General features: G+C 23.5%; 2 protein-coding genes across 2 annotated transcripts; both read right to left on the bottom strand.

The window, feature by feature from the left end:
* Positions 1 to 5,972: 5,972 nt before the first annotated feature.
* OCT59_004800 (uncharacterized protein) lies at positions 5,973 to 6,910 on the bottom strand (the record flags this gene model as incomplete). The annotated part of the gene is made up of 3 exons (XM_066137948.1): positions 5,973 to 5,999; positions 6,146 to 6,432; positions 6,883 to 6,910. 3 exons carry the CDS (start codon positions 6,908 to 6,910, stop codon positions 5,973 to 5,975), a joined length of 342 nt encoding a protein of 113 aa, XP_065997139.1.
* Positions 6,911 to 14,572: 7,662 nt separating this feature from the next.
* On the bottom strand, positions 14,573 to 16,261 carry OCT59_004799 (uncharacterized protein; the record flags this gene model as incomplete). The annotated part of the gene is made up of 3 exons (XM_025310109.2): positions 14,573 to 14,760; positions 14,822 to 15,710; positions 15,797 to 16,261. The coding sequence occupies 3 exons, from the start codon at positions 16,259 to 16,261 to the stop codon at positions 14,717 to 14,719; spliced, it is 1,398 nt and encodes a 465-aa protein (XP_025186013.1). The 3' UTR covers positions 14,573 to 14,716.
* Positions 16,262 to 16,610: the final 349 nt, after the last annotated feature.

Here is a 16,610-nt window from a genome sequence, read left to right as displayed (position 1 = left end):
ATTACCCAGAAAATTTTATGTTTAAATAAGAAAATTTTATTTGTATTTTACACGCAAGCAGTAATATATGCTAGAATAGATTATAAATAAAATTTGTACTCTTTATTCATATTTCAGTAATATTTTAAAAAAAGTTTATTGTTACAAAATACACTCATAGTTTCATAAATAAATATATAAATAAATAATTATTAAAATATTTCTAGTTTTCAGAGTCAGTTCCAGGAGTGTTCCAATGTAAAAATTATGTCAACGGAATTAGTATAATCGTGAAAATTCCATAGCTCCATGATAAAAAATAGCAATATTAGTAATATTATTATTCAACTATTAACTAAAAATATTATTTTTTTTAATAAAAATAAAAAAAAATGAAATATGAAAACATGAGTATTGCGAAAGAGATAAGGGATAATGTGTGTGGTAATCTGAAAAATAATCCATGATACTAATCAGTGTATAAAATCCGAAAAAAATTTTATGTGCACACCATGCACATAAGAAATTTTTTGCGCATATTTAAAAAAATTGTGCACAACCTACTTTAAATTAAAAAATTTTTTTGTGCATTAAATTTTAATAATTGTGCACACTAAAAAAAACATGCACATGTGCACATTGTGTACATAAATTTTGCTGATCTAAATAGATCGTCCAATCAATTTTGACCGGTCCAGGATAATCATCTGGACCGGTGGATCAGGTTAAGGATGCCCGGTTATACTAAATTTTTCCCCTAATTCCTCAACATCTGGTATTTTTTCTGTCATTACATGGAATCCGAGCTAATCCCACATAGGATCCAATGGGAACCTGGGGCGAAAATTAGTATGCAGACTCAAACGACCTCAAATGATTGGTCACGTGTCATTTGGGTCATTTAAAAATCACGTCATAATTCTGGCCAAATTAGCTATGTAATTTCTTATTCGAGGATAAATTTATATCACGTGATAATATAAATTTGTAATTCTGGCATAAATTTGGCCTGAATTAATTCTAAATGACTCAAATGACAAATGACCAGATCATTCAGGAAGATGGCCAAATGACCTGGTCATTTTCCATCACTGGACGTCACACCAAACGGGAACATTTTGTGTAATCTTTGCGGATTTATTTCGTTAAACTTCGGACTAAACATTTCGGAAAAAAAAGAGTAGTAAAATTTCAGAGTTATGAGGAGAATAATTTAACTTTAGTTTATCTCATTTATTTTTGATAAACAATCTCAATCGTAATAAACTGTATTAAATACGATTGACAGCTTCTATTGTGACCACATAAAACTTGGAGCCAATAAAACAAAAAAAAATCAAATTACAATTTCGTATTATTAAACAAATTAAATTGAGATCCATATTTTTAATAAATAATGGAACTTGATTCTATAATTTTATTACTATAGTCAAATTTATCGCCATACCATATGCATTAGGTAGTATACTCTCTGGATAGAATTATTTTTAATATTAAATAATTGAATAAATCTATTTGTAAACGAATTACAAAATATTAAAGACTTCAAAACTGAAAAATACAATATATTGGGACATGCATCTTGCATCGATAGTATAGATAAGAACTAATTTCTTCACCAAATAAAGTCCAAAAGATGGTAAAGCAAATAAAAATCCCTAGTAAATTAGAACTCCACATCAATTACGTTAATAACATGTCACAAAATAACAGTAAATGAATATTTACAAACTATATTGAATAATAATCTGCTCTTTAGACGATCGGTATATTTTAACTATATTTTAGATATAGTTATTTTTTATTTTGCAGTAAATCATGAAACTTATAATAATTGAATAATAAATTAACATTATTAACTTCACTCTTGATGTCAACTGAAGCATCTATAGTTACAAAAAAATATAGCCTATATTTAAATTTTTAACTTACATTACATTTTTTTTTTTTAAGAATAATTTCGTGTGTTGAATTCGAAATAATAAAATCGTACGATGAGATATTATTAATATAAACGACTTCAATAAACATTGAAAATTTATTATTTATAATTGCAAGGAAAAATAATTGTGATATTAGTAATGAGCATCACTGAAAATAACCATCATAAAATAATTTCCATGAATATTATTTATGTTGGTTCAAAAAATTTGTAATTTGAAAAGAGCCAAGTTTATGAGTTGAATCATAAATTATTATACAAGCTTTGACGCTTGTATACAATTCTTTTAAAATTTCACTAATACAGTAATATATGATCGGTTCAAAAAACGTATATCTCTGGGAATAATCAGATTCGATTTAAATGAGTATTTTATTTTTAAATATCTTAATTATATAGAACAATTTTTTCTTTTGTTTCAAATATTATATGCATGATATGCTGTACAGCTAACGAAATTAAAGACTGAACTAATTGAAAATTACAACACGAAGAATGACATATTAAAAGCTTAGTACATTTTTAACACAACATTAGGAAGAAACCCAAGCATTGCGTAAAAAATTGTGAAGCTTTTATTTTCATAATTTATACGTTCGTGAAATTATATTTTTGCTTGAAAAAGGTGATCGAAGTAATAAAATATTGAGGGATAAGAACGATTCCTATAATTTCTATGGTACGGTAAAAATAGTATTGAAATTAAGTATAATATAGGAATAATTGAATAATTTTTCGTCCAATCAAAAAAAATATACAAAAATAGTAACGTGGGTGAACAACATAGAAAACTACAATATTATTTGTATAAGTTTATCAAAGCTCAAAGTTCACTACATTAAGAAATTCAAAGATTATTTTTTTTTCTATTTTTTTGGATTATACTTATTGTAATACTAAATTAATTAATTTCAGCAACGCTCGTTTAGTAATATAAAACTACAAACTTCTTTACTGCTTGTATTAACGACAAGATCTAAAAAATTTAATATATTTATAGGAGAATCGACTTCGTACAGATTTTATCTAATACTACTTATCACGTGACATCCATTCCGCCTAACAGTCTTTAACGGTTTAAGTTTAACCATTGTCAATTGTTGTGGTAGTATTGAAATATTCAATTTCATAATATTTTACAAAGATTATATTCAATAAAAAATATATTTCTTCGATTATATAAAACCCTTTTAATAAAATTAAAAAAAGATCCAAGTTTCTCGTATCAAATTTTGAATTTTACGTCTGTGCATGATAATTTTGATATTTTTAGGTACACTACGTTTAATATACGTCTATATAATTTGTTTATTCTGGTTTTCTCTTTAATGTACAATTTATTTTATGACGTCTAAGTAAAATTTAAAAAATTATATTTTTCTTAATAAATCTATTGTTATAGGACAAAGAAAATTGGGAAGCGTATGAACATGAAGATTAAAAAGTCCAACAAAACTTGGAGGAAAATAAAGAAAAAACTACTGAAAGTATTTTATTTGATGATTAACACTTTACTATAAAAGGTTTAAGATTTATCTGTTTATTTGTTAAAAACATGAACACGATGTACCGTAAATAATTTTCTGGCAAAAAAATTCATAGTGTTCAGTTTAAAAGACTTTAAAAATTATTGTTTTGTACAGCATTTTTTTCCAATCTAATCCCTAATAAATAAATAACTGCAATACATCTCTATTCTATTTTTGGTTATATACCTCCTTTTTTACCCTGATTAAAAAATTTAAATTAGCGCCCAAAAATCTTTGATTATAAAAAAATGAGTAAGGATAATTATAAAGAAAATGAAACTGAACTTGATAAATTAAATATCTTTGATAATGAATCAAGTTACGAAAGAAATAAAAAAGAATTAACCCAAATTTGTAAAATTTAAACCTTAAATAATTGTTACTGCATCTTGTACCTCATCTTAGAAACTGAACATAACCACCATTTCGGATTTAATATGTACTATAATAAAGATATCCATACTAACAATATTGTGAATTATTTTGAATTATTTGTACTTAAAAATACATCCAAACAACAACTTATCGATAATATTAGGAAATTTCTGCTAAATATCATTCATTAAAACTGTCAAAAATTATATTTTACACAATGGTGTTAAATACCTTAGTTATATGATTTATGCATTTTATATTAATAATGTAGTTAAACTGATATTATTAGTGTAATAATTATATTTCACATTATAGTACTAAATGCCGCAGCTTACTGATCACAACCCATAATTCACAACCACAACTCTAGTAAGTCTTTTATATAGTTGTAATATTGTAACTATTAAGAAACAGTCTTTAGCTGCAACATATACTTTGCTTATATTTTCCCAAGTTTTTCAAATTTTTTATTTTGCAATATTTGTAGTATAAAATAAATAAGAATAGTACTAGTTAAACCTTTTTTCCGGCCATTTTGAAGGTGTGGGTGTTAAGCAATTTTAATTAGAGCAACTTCTTTGATTTAGGCCATAGTTTTTGTGAAAACACATACTATGTTATTGAGCAGTAGTGTATTTTAGTGGCATGTCTGAAATGTGTGCCAGGTTGATGGCGCAGTGTGGCGCAGCGATTTTTCCAAAAAAATTAAATTACAATTTTTTTTTATTTAAAATAAACCCTTTAAATTCCTGCACTAGATGTATTTTCGTCCGCTCTGCAAATTTACTTAAAGAATATACAGGTGGTTTAGAAGGCCATTTTCGAGTTATTTAACAAAAACTGTTTTTTCAACAAATCCAATTTTGGAAATGATCGGCAAAGACGATAAAAATTGGTTGTTATATACTAAAGTCAAAATCTACTTCCAAAACCTCCTTCCATTTATAAGTGAATTTTGTAAAACAGATGAAAATACATCTAATGCATAAATTTGAAAGCTTTACATTAAAAAGAAAATCTTTAACTTAATTTTTTTTTGAAATTACTGCGTCACACTGCGCCATCAACCTGGCACACATTTCAGACGTGCATTTTAGTGAAGTTATTACGATTAATTTATTATAATAAGTATAGTAATAATATTAAAACTAACATCATAAAAGCAATAGGTAATAACCATAATTATTAACCCCAAATTAATCTAATTTAATCTCACTGAGTCTTTAAGAATGCATTTGTACAAATTGTAAATTTCTGATATTGTTATAGCTTTAATATTTTTAATTAATTTAACCATTAACAATATTGTTAATGAGGTAAAATATTTAAAACTGGTATGTAATATTTATATGTATGTGTATACTGCTAATATAGCTAAAAATGCAATGAGAAGTTTTGTGAATCATTACAATTCTATTTAAAAGAGAATTTTAATAAACTCCAAATAGAATGATAAATATAAATTAGCACTTCAATTTGCAAATGCTGTAAAATGTTTGCATGATGAGGGAGTTTTTTATTGTGATTTAGTAACATAATAGTTTACTGTATATTGATTTTTTTAATTTATTACATCAAGCAATAAATTAAATATATTCATTTTAGCATACATAAATGTACTTGCACATCAAAATAGGATAAAGTTAGCAGACTTTGATTTATCAAAAAAGTAACTAATGTATTATATAATCCAGCAGATATTATTGGTGTATTAGATTCCTATATTGACCAAAATATTTAAATAAGATCAAAAATAAAGTTAACAATAACAATTAAATACAATCAGCTATTGAAATAAGTATAAAAATTTTACATTATTCATTTTTAATTTATGTATTAGAAATAGGCTTATATACTTATATTTGATAATTTATAAAAAAAAGATTTATTTAAATTACAAACTAAGAAATTTGTAAAATAGTATTTACTACTTCTAGTCCTAGTGTTTAAATAATTCTAAGAAGAGAATACATATATTTAATATTTGAATAAAATAATTATTTAAATTACAAACTAAGAATCTTTTAAAATATTTTACTACTCTAGCATTAGTGTTTAAATAAATCTAAAAAGAATAAAATGAAGAACAATTTTTGCTAAATGCATGATTTTAAAAAAAACTATATCTTTTTTTAAAACACAAATAATTAGTTAATTTTCATTTGTTTTGATATCTAAATATTAAATAAATAAAAGTAATTAACTTGTAAATTAATTTATTTTATACTATAATAGCTATATTATATACATTTTACATACCTAATTTCTTTAAATTAAATATGCATTCATCCAAATCTTCGCTTACTAGCATTTCACTCACTTGTACACTAGTTTGTGAATTTTTACTTTCAAGAATTTCATTCAATTGTTTACTAGTAAAATTAAGTAAGCGACTTGTATAGCAAGCTTGTGAGTGAGATTCAGTAGCAAGATTGTTATGCCCAATTGGTGCATTTATAAATTCCATAATATTGCATTTTAATTCTTCATTAATATCTTTAACTTTCACATTATCTGGAAGAGAAATCCATTCTTTAATAATATTGAACACTTCTTTAGAAGATGGCCTTTTTAATGGATCTTCATCCCAACATTTTTTCATCAAATCTACAAAGCATTGTGGAGTATTTTCAATTATTTCAGGACGTTCACCTTCACAAATACTTAAGCTAAGTTGAATATCATGTGCTCTATTATTAAATGGTGGTATTCCAGATGTAAATTCCCACATAATCATAGAAAAACTATATATATCACTAGCTGGAGTATAAGGTTTGCCTCTTAAAACTTCAGGTGCCATAAATGGTACAACACCATAAATCTTATACTCTTTCAAAAATGATTTTACAGGTTGACATAATCCTAAATCACTAATATAAATTTTGTCTGCTTTATTCTCTTCATCATTATGATTTAAAATATTGCCATCATGAAAATCACAATGAATAAGATTTTGTTTATGTATAGTATTAAGTCCAGAAATAATTTCATACAACATGTATAATTTTTGGCCCCAACCATTTTTAACTATTCCTGTTAAGTTTCCTCTTAAATTACCTTTGTTTGCATAATCAATTACTGCCATATATTTCAAAGTATCTGGATTTTTTGTAAATCCATAAAAATGAATCATTTCATATAAATATGAACAACTTTCATGATATTTCCACTATAAAAAATAATAATATATTAATACAAATAAATTATAATTTAAATTAAAAAAAGTAAATAATATAGTATCATACTTCATTTAAAAATTCATTTAAATTTTCATTTAAATTATTATGGCATTTAAGAATTACTTCTTTATTATCTTCATTATTTCTTAACCAAATAGCTTTGTATATAGTACCAAATCCTCCTTCAATAAGATATTCAACATTTTTAAATTTATTATAAGGTATCCAACTTAATTTTTTTTCAAGAATAAATTCATCTATGATTTTATTTCCACTTTTTCCAAATCTACAAATTTAAATGATTAAAATTATATAATAAAATTTACACTAAAATCTAAAATTAAAATTAACACTTACTCTAAAATTTAAATAGGAATTTAGGATAATGTATGCCTTAGTTTTTGTGTAAATATTTATAACAATAAGCTATATTCATAACTTACCAACTAAAGTAATAGAAAAAATACAATTAATAAATAAATATTATATAAAATATATAACAATAGAAATAACAAATAACTTACAAGCTATATTATTAATAATTTTTTAAATAAAGAATTTATTTAGTTTAAATTATATATAAATATTATAACAATAAGTTAATAATAGAATTAAATTTTAAATAACTTACCAACTAAAAGAAATTTTTTTAAATAAAGAAATTAGTTAGTTTAAATTATAAATATTATAACAATAAGTAATAATAGAATTAAATATTTAACTTACCAACTAAAAGAAATTTTTTAAATAAAGAAATTAGTTAGTTTAAATTATATAAATATTTTAACAATGAGTAATAATAGAATTAAATAAATAACTTACCCTCTATATTATTTAAATAATTTTTTAAATAAAGGATTTAGTTGGTTTAAATTATATGTAAATATTATAACAATAAGTAATAATAAAATTAAATAAATAGCTTACCAACTAAAAGAAATTTTTAAATAAAGAATTTAGTTAGTTTAAATTATATGTAAATATTATAACAATAAGTAATAATAGAATTAAATAAATAAATAACTTACTCCCTATATTATTTAAATAATTTTTAAATAAAGAATTTAGTTAGTTTAAATTATATGTAAATACTATAACAATAAGTAATAATGGAATTAAATAAATAACTTACCCCCTATATTATTTAAATAATTTTTAAATAAAGAATTTAGTTAGTTTAAATTATATGTAAATACTATAACAATAAGTAATAATGGAATTAAATAAATAACTTACCCCCTATATTATTTAAATAATTTTTAAATAAAGAATTTAGTTAGTTTAAATTATATGTATATATTATAACAATAAGTAATAATAGAATTAAATAAATAACTTATAACTTACAATCTATCAAATAAAGAATTCAGTTAGTTTAAATTATATGTAAATATTATAACAATAAGTAATAATAGAATTAAATAAATAACTTACCAACTAAAAGAATTTTTTTAAATAAAGAATTTAGTTAGTTTAAATTATATGTAAATATTATAACAATAAGTGAATTAAATAAATAACTTACTCCCTATATTATTTAAATAATTTTTGAATAAAGAATTTAGTTAGTTTAAATTATATGTAAATATTATAACAATAAGTAATAATAGAATTAAATAAATAACTTACCAACTAAAAGAATTTTTTTAAATAAAGAATTTAGTTAGTTTAAATTATATGTAAATATTATAACAATAAGTGAATTAAATAAATAACTTACTCACTATATTATTTAAATAATTTTTAAATAAAGAATTTAGTTAGTTTAAATTATATGTAAATATTATTATAACAATAATTAAATAAATAACTTACCAACTAAAAGAAATTTTTTAAATAAAGAATTTAGTTAATTTAAAAGTATTTAGTTTAAATTATATGTAAATATTATAACAATAAGTACTAATAATAGAATTAAATTTTAAATAACTTACCAACTAAAAGAAATTGCAAAAATAATTTTTTAAATAAAGAATTTAGTTAGCTTGAATAATAGAACTATAAACATCATATAACTTACACCCTGTAGTATAATCAATTATTAATTAGTTAGGTATAAATATAATAGAAAAGTATTTACTATAAATTAATATATCACTTACAATCTATTTTATTTAAATTAAGAATATAATTAGTTAAATTATATTAAAATATTAGATGTTAATAAATAAATAAATTAAATATAATATCCTTAAGTATTATAACTTACCAGCTGCAATATAATTAATTAGTTATTTAAACAAAGTATTTAGTTATTTGAATATTATGTAAAATAAATAAAGTAAAAAGCTAAAATTTAAATAACTAATAACTTACAAACTATAGTATTATTAATCATTAAATGAATTTAGAATATAATAATAATAATTAATTTCATTATCTGTTATTATTTAATTTTATTTAATTATGAGATAACCTATTAACTTACGGGCTAAGTTATTTAATATAATTTTTATATAATATAGTTAGTTCATATTTGCAAAATTGTTTAAAAATTTTGACAGGATAATTCTAATTTTATATTCTGTATGATTACCTTCATCAATACGTTGATCCATTACTTCCATTACTATATCAAATTCTTCCTAATTGGAAAGATAAAGTAAATATCTTTTTTATTATTTATATTAAACGTCCTATTAGTACAGATAAATATGGTAATAATATTTATGCAAACTTCATTGTGCAAAATGCATTGTATACAAATGTTGATCACAAGTACAAGTATTGCATGTATGACAAACAAAATTTGCATGTCAGGAATGAATGTCAATCATCTCATTGTTACGTAGCAAAAATCACAATAACGGTTTCTGTTTTCCTAGTTCAGTTATAAAAAAAAATCTGGAATACTTGGTGAAACCGGCGATCCAATTCATGGATGACCATCCAGTTTATTATTTTTTTTCCCAAAGTTTTCCATTTTCAAATTTTAATCTAAAATTTGAAAATTTCTCATGAAACGGATTGCAAGATTGGCTATTATGTGACCCTTTTTGTTCCCTCCTTTATTCAATTTTCATGAGATGCAAAGATGGCAAAGTATTATCATTTATGATTATCATTAGATCAATTTTTTTCCTTGAAATAATTTTTTTGAAAATTGAGACTTTCGAATAAAACATGAAACAATAATTATGCATAAGACAATGGGAATTTGATTTTAATTATTGAAATTATTAACAAAATTCCTTCGGAAAAAGGAAAAGTTAATAATAATTTTCCGATTAAAATTTTTAGAAATAAAAATGCAGAGTCAAGTTCTTTATTGAGTTTTAGAGAAAGTCAAAAATAACAAGGTGTAAATAAAAGAAAAAAATTCATCATTTACGAAAAAATACTTTGAAATAGGACTATCTAAAAGGTGAACAGTCACGTACTTGTATTATTTTGGATAAAATGGTGATCGAAGTGGTAAATTATATCATACAGTACTTTGGAAATCTTGTTTTTCGCCATGAGGATAATGAGAAGCTCCAAAAGGGTAAATTTTTTGTTACGATTAAAAAAATTTATTGACCTTTTATTTATCATAGTTAATTATCATGATTAATTATTCAACCATTATTATATAATTGGGGCCTCGCTTGGAAATACCCTAGGCGAGCCTAGCGCTTGATCTTGGATAGGAAATCTCTTGGGTGATAACTTCTGAGTACCGCCGCTAAGACTCCATAAATCACTGAAATTGTCTTTATAAATTACGAAATACAAACGATGTAAATAGTTAAACAAAAAAACTGCCAGATTGAATTTTCTTCTTACATTAGGAAAGTTCTCATCAGTAATAAACTGAATATCCATTAATAATTTAGCAGTGGTCTTAATTAACAAAATTTTAGGTATTTGTTTGCTTTCAAGCTTCACAATACGCATATAATAGCCTTAGAAATATAGTGCAACTAGGATTTGAGAACTGAATCGTAAAAATATGAATTATTTACACCAACAAAATGGTAACGTCATATGAAACTTTGAAAAGATATCATAAACATTTAATATATCGTAGAAATAATTGTCCGGAACGTATCGAAGAACTTTCTATTGTAGAGTACTTAATAATTTTGTGGTAACCCATGGAATTTTCCTTTATTTCACCTGCTGATGTCATCTCGCTAGTTACCCGTTATATAAATAATAAATAATGTATAAGGTGAATAAAAGTTTGGAAAAAAATTGATCAATATATTTCTTGTTTTTTTTTGTATTGTGATTTTTAATTTTCTTTATTGATGACAAAATATCATATTACTCTTATTTTCATAAAAAAAAAAGTAAATTATCATTAATTTTACTGTACACATTAAATTTGTTTGAAAATCAATTTTCATTTTACTCGAAATTATCGAAATTATCAGAACAGCTGATAGAAAGAATTTATCTGACAATTGTTAAAAAATTTTTATATAAGTTCTGCAAATTATGGATATTTTATTCATTCAAAATAACCAACTTTCAGTTTACGAACGAAGCCGATGGAATATTACTATTATAATTCGATAATGCTGGTTATTTAATTTAATTTAAATTTTTTCCGAATATTTTATTTTTTACTGAAAATAATGGAATGAAAACATTAAAACCTTTAAACATATGTTAGCTCTTCGAATATATTCGATCGCTCAAAAAAATTTTATAAACAGTAAACTTAATAAAATATGTTTAAAATTTTAAAATTATGTTAATGAAAAAAATTTTTAATATTTATATTTTAAAAGGAAAATTTTATTTAAGAAAAAAAATTCATTCCCGTTAAACTAAATTTTACATAACAAAAAAATAATATTTTACCGACTAATTACTTGGAACACTTCATAATTTTCCACTGCCAAATCTCCTGCTGAAATATCTATATCAGGATAAATATCTCCTGTATAAAAAGACCAATTATTAGAACTGCGGCAAAACAAATTACCCATACTAGGCCCTTGATTATGATAACAGTAAATAGCATTATTTGGATGAATGACATAACCAAATTTCGCAGTAGAAGTATTTTTTCCATCTGTAAAATTAAATAGAAAACTATCAGCAGTGTTTTTCGCTCCATTTCCATTCCAATCAAGTGGATTGTACCCTCCAATTAATTGTGATGAACCTTTAATTTTTGCTATCCAAATAGTAGCTCCTTTATTGTCACAATTTTTATGAAATGATGCAGCATTAAATCCATCTCTACTTGAACGATATAATAAGTTTAATTCATAAGGAATCTTATTATGACGTGAATAATTTTTTTTATCTAACCATGAAGCAAATAGAGGAATGTGTTTTGTTTCAATTAAAGTTGAATCAAGATTAAATTTTAAATTTTGTTTTCTTGGAGTTGTTACATTAGTTTTAGGTTTCATATTAGGAACTATATGAAATTCTAAAAGATTATGAATTAATTCTTGAGGCAAGATTTCTTTATAACAATAAACTTTATAAAAGAAATCTATAGGTTTAATATCATGAAATCTAATTAAAGGAATAAATCTATGTAATGAACTCTCAATTTTTATAACATCATCTTTACTCCATTTGGTTGGATCATTTATCATATTTTGTTGATAAAAACACCATTTTAATAAACCTTCCCAAATCTCAACTTCTTCCATATTTAAATCATCCCGTTTTATCAATAATTCCAATAATGGAGCCTTTATATCAGTAAATTTATCTGAATTAAATAAAATTTTAGGATTTTCACAAATTTTTTCAAGACAAAAATCCCATAAATCCGTAAATGATTCATATTGATAAACAGTTTCAAGAATACCAGTTGGATTTTGATGTAAAAATTCAGTTTGGTGTTCAATCAAATATTCTTGAATATAAGAAATCAATTGTTGAATATTAAGTTCATCAACTGCTATCAAGAGTTTCAATACATCAGAACCTTGTAAATTCTTCAGTTCAATATTTCCACAATAAATAAATCTAAAATATTAAAAATAATTATAATCACATATATTTCACCTAATTCCAAAAAATAATTTCATAAATTGATTTATATATATACATTACCTGAGAATGATATTAAATAGGTGAGGTGAAATATTTGGTTTTCTTAAAATAAATTTTCCGTCTTTTTTTTCAGCCCATTCGTTAGAAAATGCAGAACGAAAATATTGAGACCTGATGCTCAAAATATTTGAATGTGCATGAATTTCTTTAACGTTTGACTCTTCTCCAGCATAAATGATAACGTCGTATCCTAATTCTGTTTTAAAAAGTTTTTCATAATCACTTGACAACTCTGCCCAAAATTTTGAAGACATTGTTTAAAATGTTTGGGAAAAAAAAAAATATTGAGGGTTTGATTAATAATGCAGATTGGCTAAATAATGCACTCTGTCAATCCATAAAGTAAAGAAGCCATATATATTTACGTCTACGCAATTATGAAAAATGATCGACCAACTGAGGTGAATTTCTCCCTCACGTGGCGTTATCCAATGAAATCGCTCCGGACTTGTAACGGTTCCCGTTTCCTAGTTAAGTTTGTTTCTTTGTTTTATAAGTGAAAAAAATTGAAGTTTAACATAATTATGGGCTTTGATAACATCTTGATATCTTGATTTAATGTTCATGGAATTCTTTTATTAATTGATCTGTTAAAACGAACAATAATTTTAATGTCTTAAACGAATGAAATTTTATATTCTTTCTGTTATTTTATTGTGAGTAATTTTAAAAGCAATTATTACATTTCCGTAAAAATACCGAAAAAGTAATCATTATACAATTGTTTTACATTATTCTCATCATAATTTAATCAGTTTATATTATTTATATTGTGTGTTGCATAATTTAAGCACAAATTTATTGTTTTTGAGGTTGGAATCAGTTTATGTAACGGACGACTAATAACCAAAGATCAATAAATTTTCTCCAATCAACTGTTAGAAATATTTTTTTTTAACGCTCCGAAACTTTTTATTTAAAATAAAATTCTTAAAATTCAATTATCTTAAAAAAATAAAAAAATATTTTATAAATGAAAAACGTAAAAATAAATCCAGCTAAATTGAACGATTATCCTAATGAAAATATTACGAAAACTTTTGAGTAGTGGGGATCAAAATAAAAAAACTTCTCATGTTACCAATATTTGTACGCAATTACCTATCTATTCCAGGAGAACATCCTTTTTTAGATGCCAGGAATGGTAAGACAAATAAACAGATACATCACTCATAACAAATTAATTTATCATTCATTATATTTAAATTTCGTATACCGAAGTTTAATCATAAACTAGCACATACGTACTATATTTATTTGTGATAAAGCTGATGTTAACTAATTCTGGCCAGAATTTAGGTTTGGTCCATTGCCAGTTTTACGTTAGCCCGAAATTACTGAGACAAATTTTTTCATTAATATAAAATTAACATAAATTAATAAAAAAAATTTATTAATAATATTTGTTTATCGAATACTGGACATAAAAAAATAGATATTTGAAAAATATAAATAACAAAATAATGATTCACCAAAAGAAAATTCTCTAGATATAAATAAAAAATCTGACAGTTGTATTCCATATAAAGTAAACTACTTCATGATATAGCAAAATTTGTTTATTTAACAAACAAATAATCTTTACTATAATGACGTTTAATTATCTTTGTACTCATCTACTTATTGAGTAAAAATATAAATTATTAGAATTAGTAATATTTATATAAAAAAAACTATAAATTTATGAATAAATGATATTACAATTAATTAGAAACTTCTAGATCAAATAATTTAGAATCCTGGCAATCTATTAAAATGAAAAAAATTAGTAATTATGAAATTAGTAATAGATATAATAGTAATAATACCTTTATCTCCTTCGTCATCATCATTAAGATATGAAGTAATAATAGAAGAATCAACAGGTTTCGGCAAATTACTAAATGTGAATACTCTACTTGTATATATAGCATCAGGATTTTTTTCATATGAAGTTGAAATATTTGGTATCTTTTCATTAGCTTCATCAAAAATAGCTTTAATTTCTTTTCCTTTATAACCAAATTTATCTTTTTCCTGATAATGTATATTATTATTACAAGAATTATACCAAAAGTTTAATATTCTATATAATTCACTTGCCGTTGGTCTTTGGTCAGGATTAGCACTCATACATCTATAAGCTAATTTTTTATATATTTCAGGAGTTCCTTTTCCAAATCCTGGTCTGATTCCGTTACATATTTCTAATGCTAATATAGTATCGTGTTTTCTTTCATAAAAAGGTTGCATTCCGGATGATAATTCAGCCATAATCACCCCAAAACTATAAATATCAGAAGATATTGTATATGGTTCTCCATTCAAAACTTCTGGAGCAATATATGGTAATACTCCACATATTTTATTATCTGAATTTTGTTCATTTGATGGTCCGGACAATCCAAAATCTGAAATATAAGAAAGATTTCCATCATTGTTTTTATTGTGATTTTGTAATATATTTCCACTATGAAAATCCTTATGAAAATATCCTAATTGATGTAAGTTTTTAAGATCAATTGCTATATAATATAAGGAAAATATTTTAGCTTTCCACAAAAGATTATTGAAATTGCTTGAAAGAACACTTCTCAAATTTCCTCGATCTGCTAATTGTATAATCATCATAAATTCTTTTGTTTCTGGATCTTTGGTTATTCCATAAAATTTTAACGAATAATTTTCTAAGTTATATAATTTCCAATGTGTTTTAAGCTATTAAACAAATTAAAATTAAAAAAAGTTAATTATTATTAAAGGAGAATTAAAATAAAAAAAGAAACACTCATTATAAAATATACCTCATTTAAATAATCAGCTGAAATATTCTGTGAATCATTTAATTTTTTCAAAGCTACTTCTATGGGTTCGGATTCTCTTTTTTTCCAACTTCCATCATTTTGTCTAAAATATTTCGATTTACCATCAATCCATGTTGCAGAATATACTTTAGCAAAACCACCTTCGCCAATATGTTTTATATCTTTAAATTTATCAAATGGTACCCATTCTGGATTATAATTAGCATTATTAACATCATATATTAATTTTGCATTGTAAATCGTATCCTTGATAAATTCATCAATATCATTATTTTCACTAGTCCATCCTTCAATTATACATCGAGGAACACATTCTTTACACCATGGTTTTTTATTACTTGAATTATAACAATTTTCATGATTGATATCTACATTTCCATCTGAGATATTCAATTCAATAAATTTCGATTCTATTTGTATTTCTTCTTTATTATCGTAGCTCATTTTTTTTTACAAAAGAAATTTTAAGAGGTAAAAGGAATTTTCGGTTAATTTAATATTTTTATTTATTTATATTTTGTGGTTCGTGAATGGTAATACAAAATAGTAAGGGATGTAGGACATAGTTTCATTGTATAGTACAAATTGATCGGCGGCACGTGTTTTAAATTTGTGCCATTAAGGATTCGAATTAAACTTCAATTATATGCATTCGTTTCATTTCTCATACTAAATTGCAATTAAATGGCGTACAAGTTCTAAGTTAAGTAGAATAAATTTCATAATCATCGTTATAGTAATATTGTTGTTCTCGACCTTTATAAAAAAGAAAATTTGATTTGTAGATTCGGTA

Source organism: Rhizophagus irregularis, chromosome 13, assembly GCF_026210795.1.
Source record: "Rhizophagus irregularis chromosome 13, complete sequence".
Taxonomy (NCBI): domain Eukaryota; kingdom Fungi; phylum Glomeromycota; class Glomeromycetes; order Glomerales; family Glomeraceae; genus Rhizophagus; species Rhizophagus irregularis.
The sequence above is the reverse complement of the archived record's forward strand: the minus strand, read 5'-3'. Positions and strand labels throughout refer to the sequence as shown.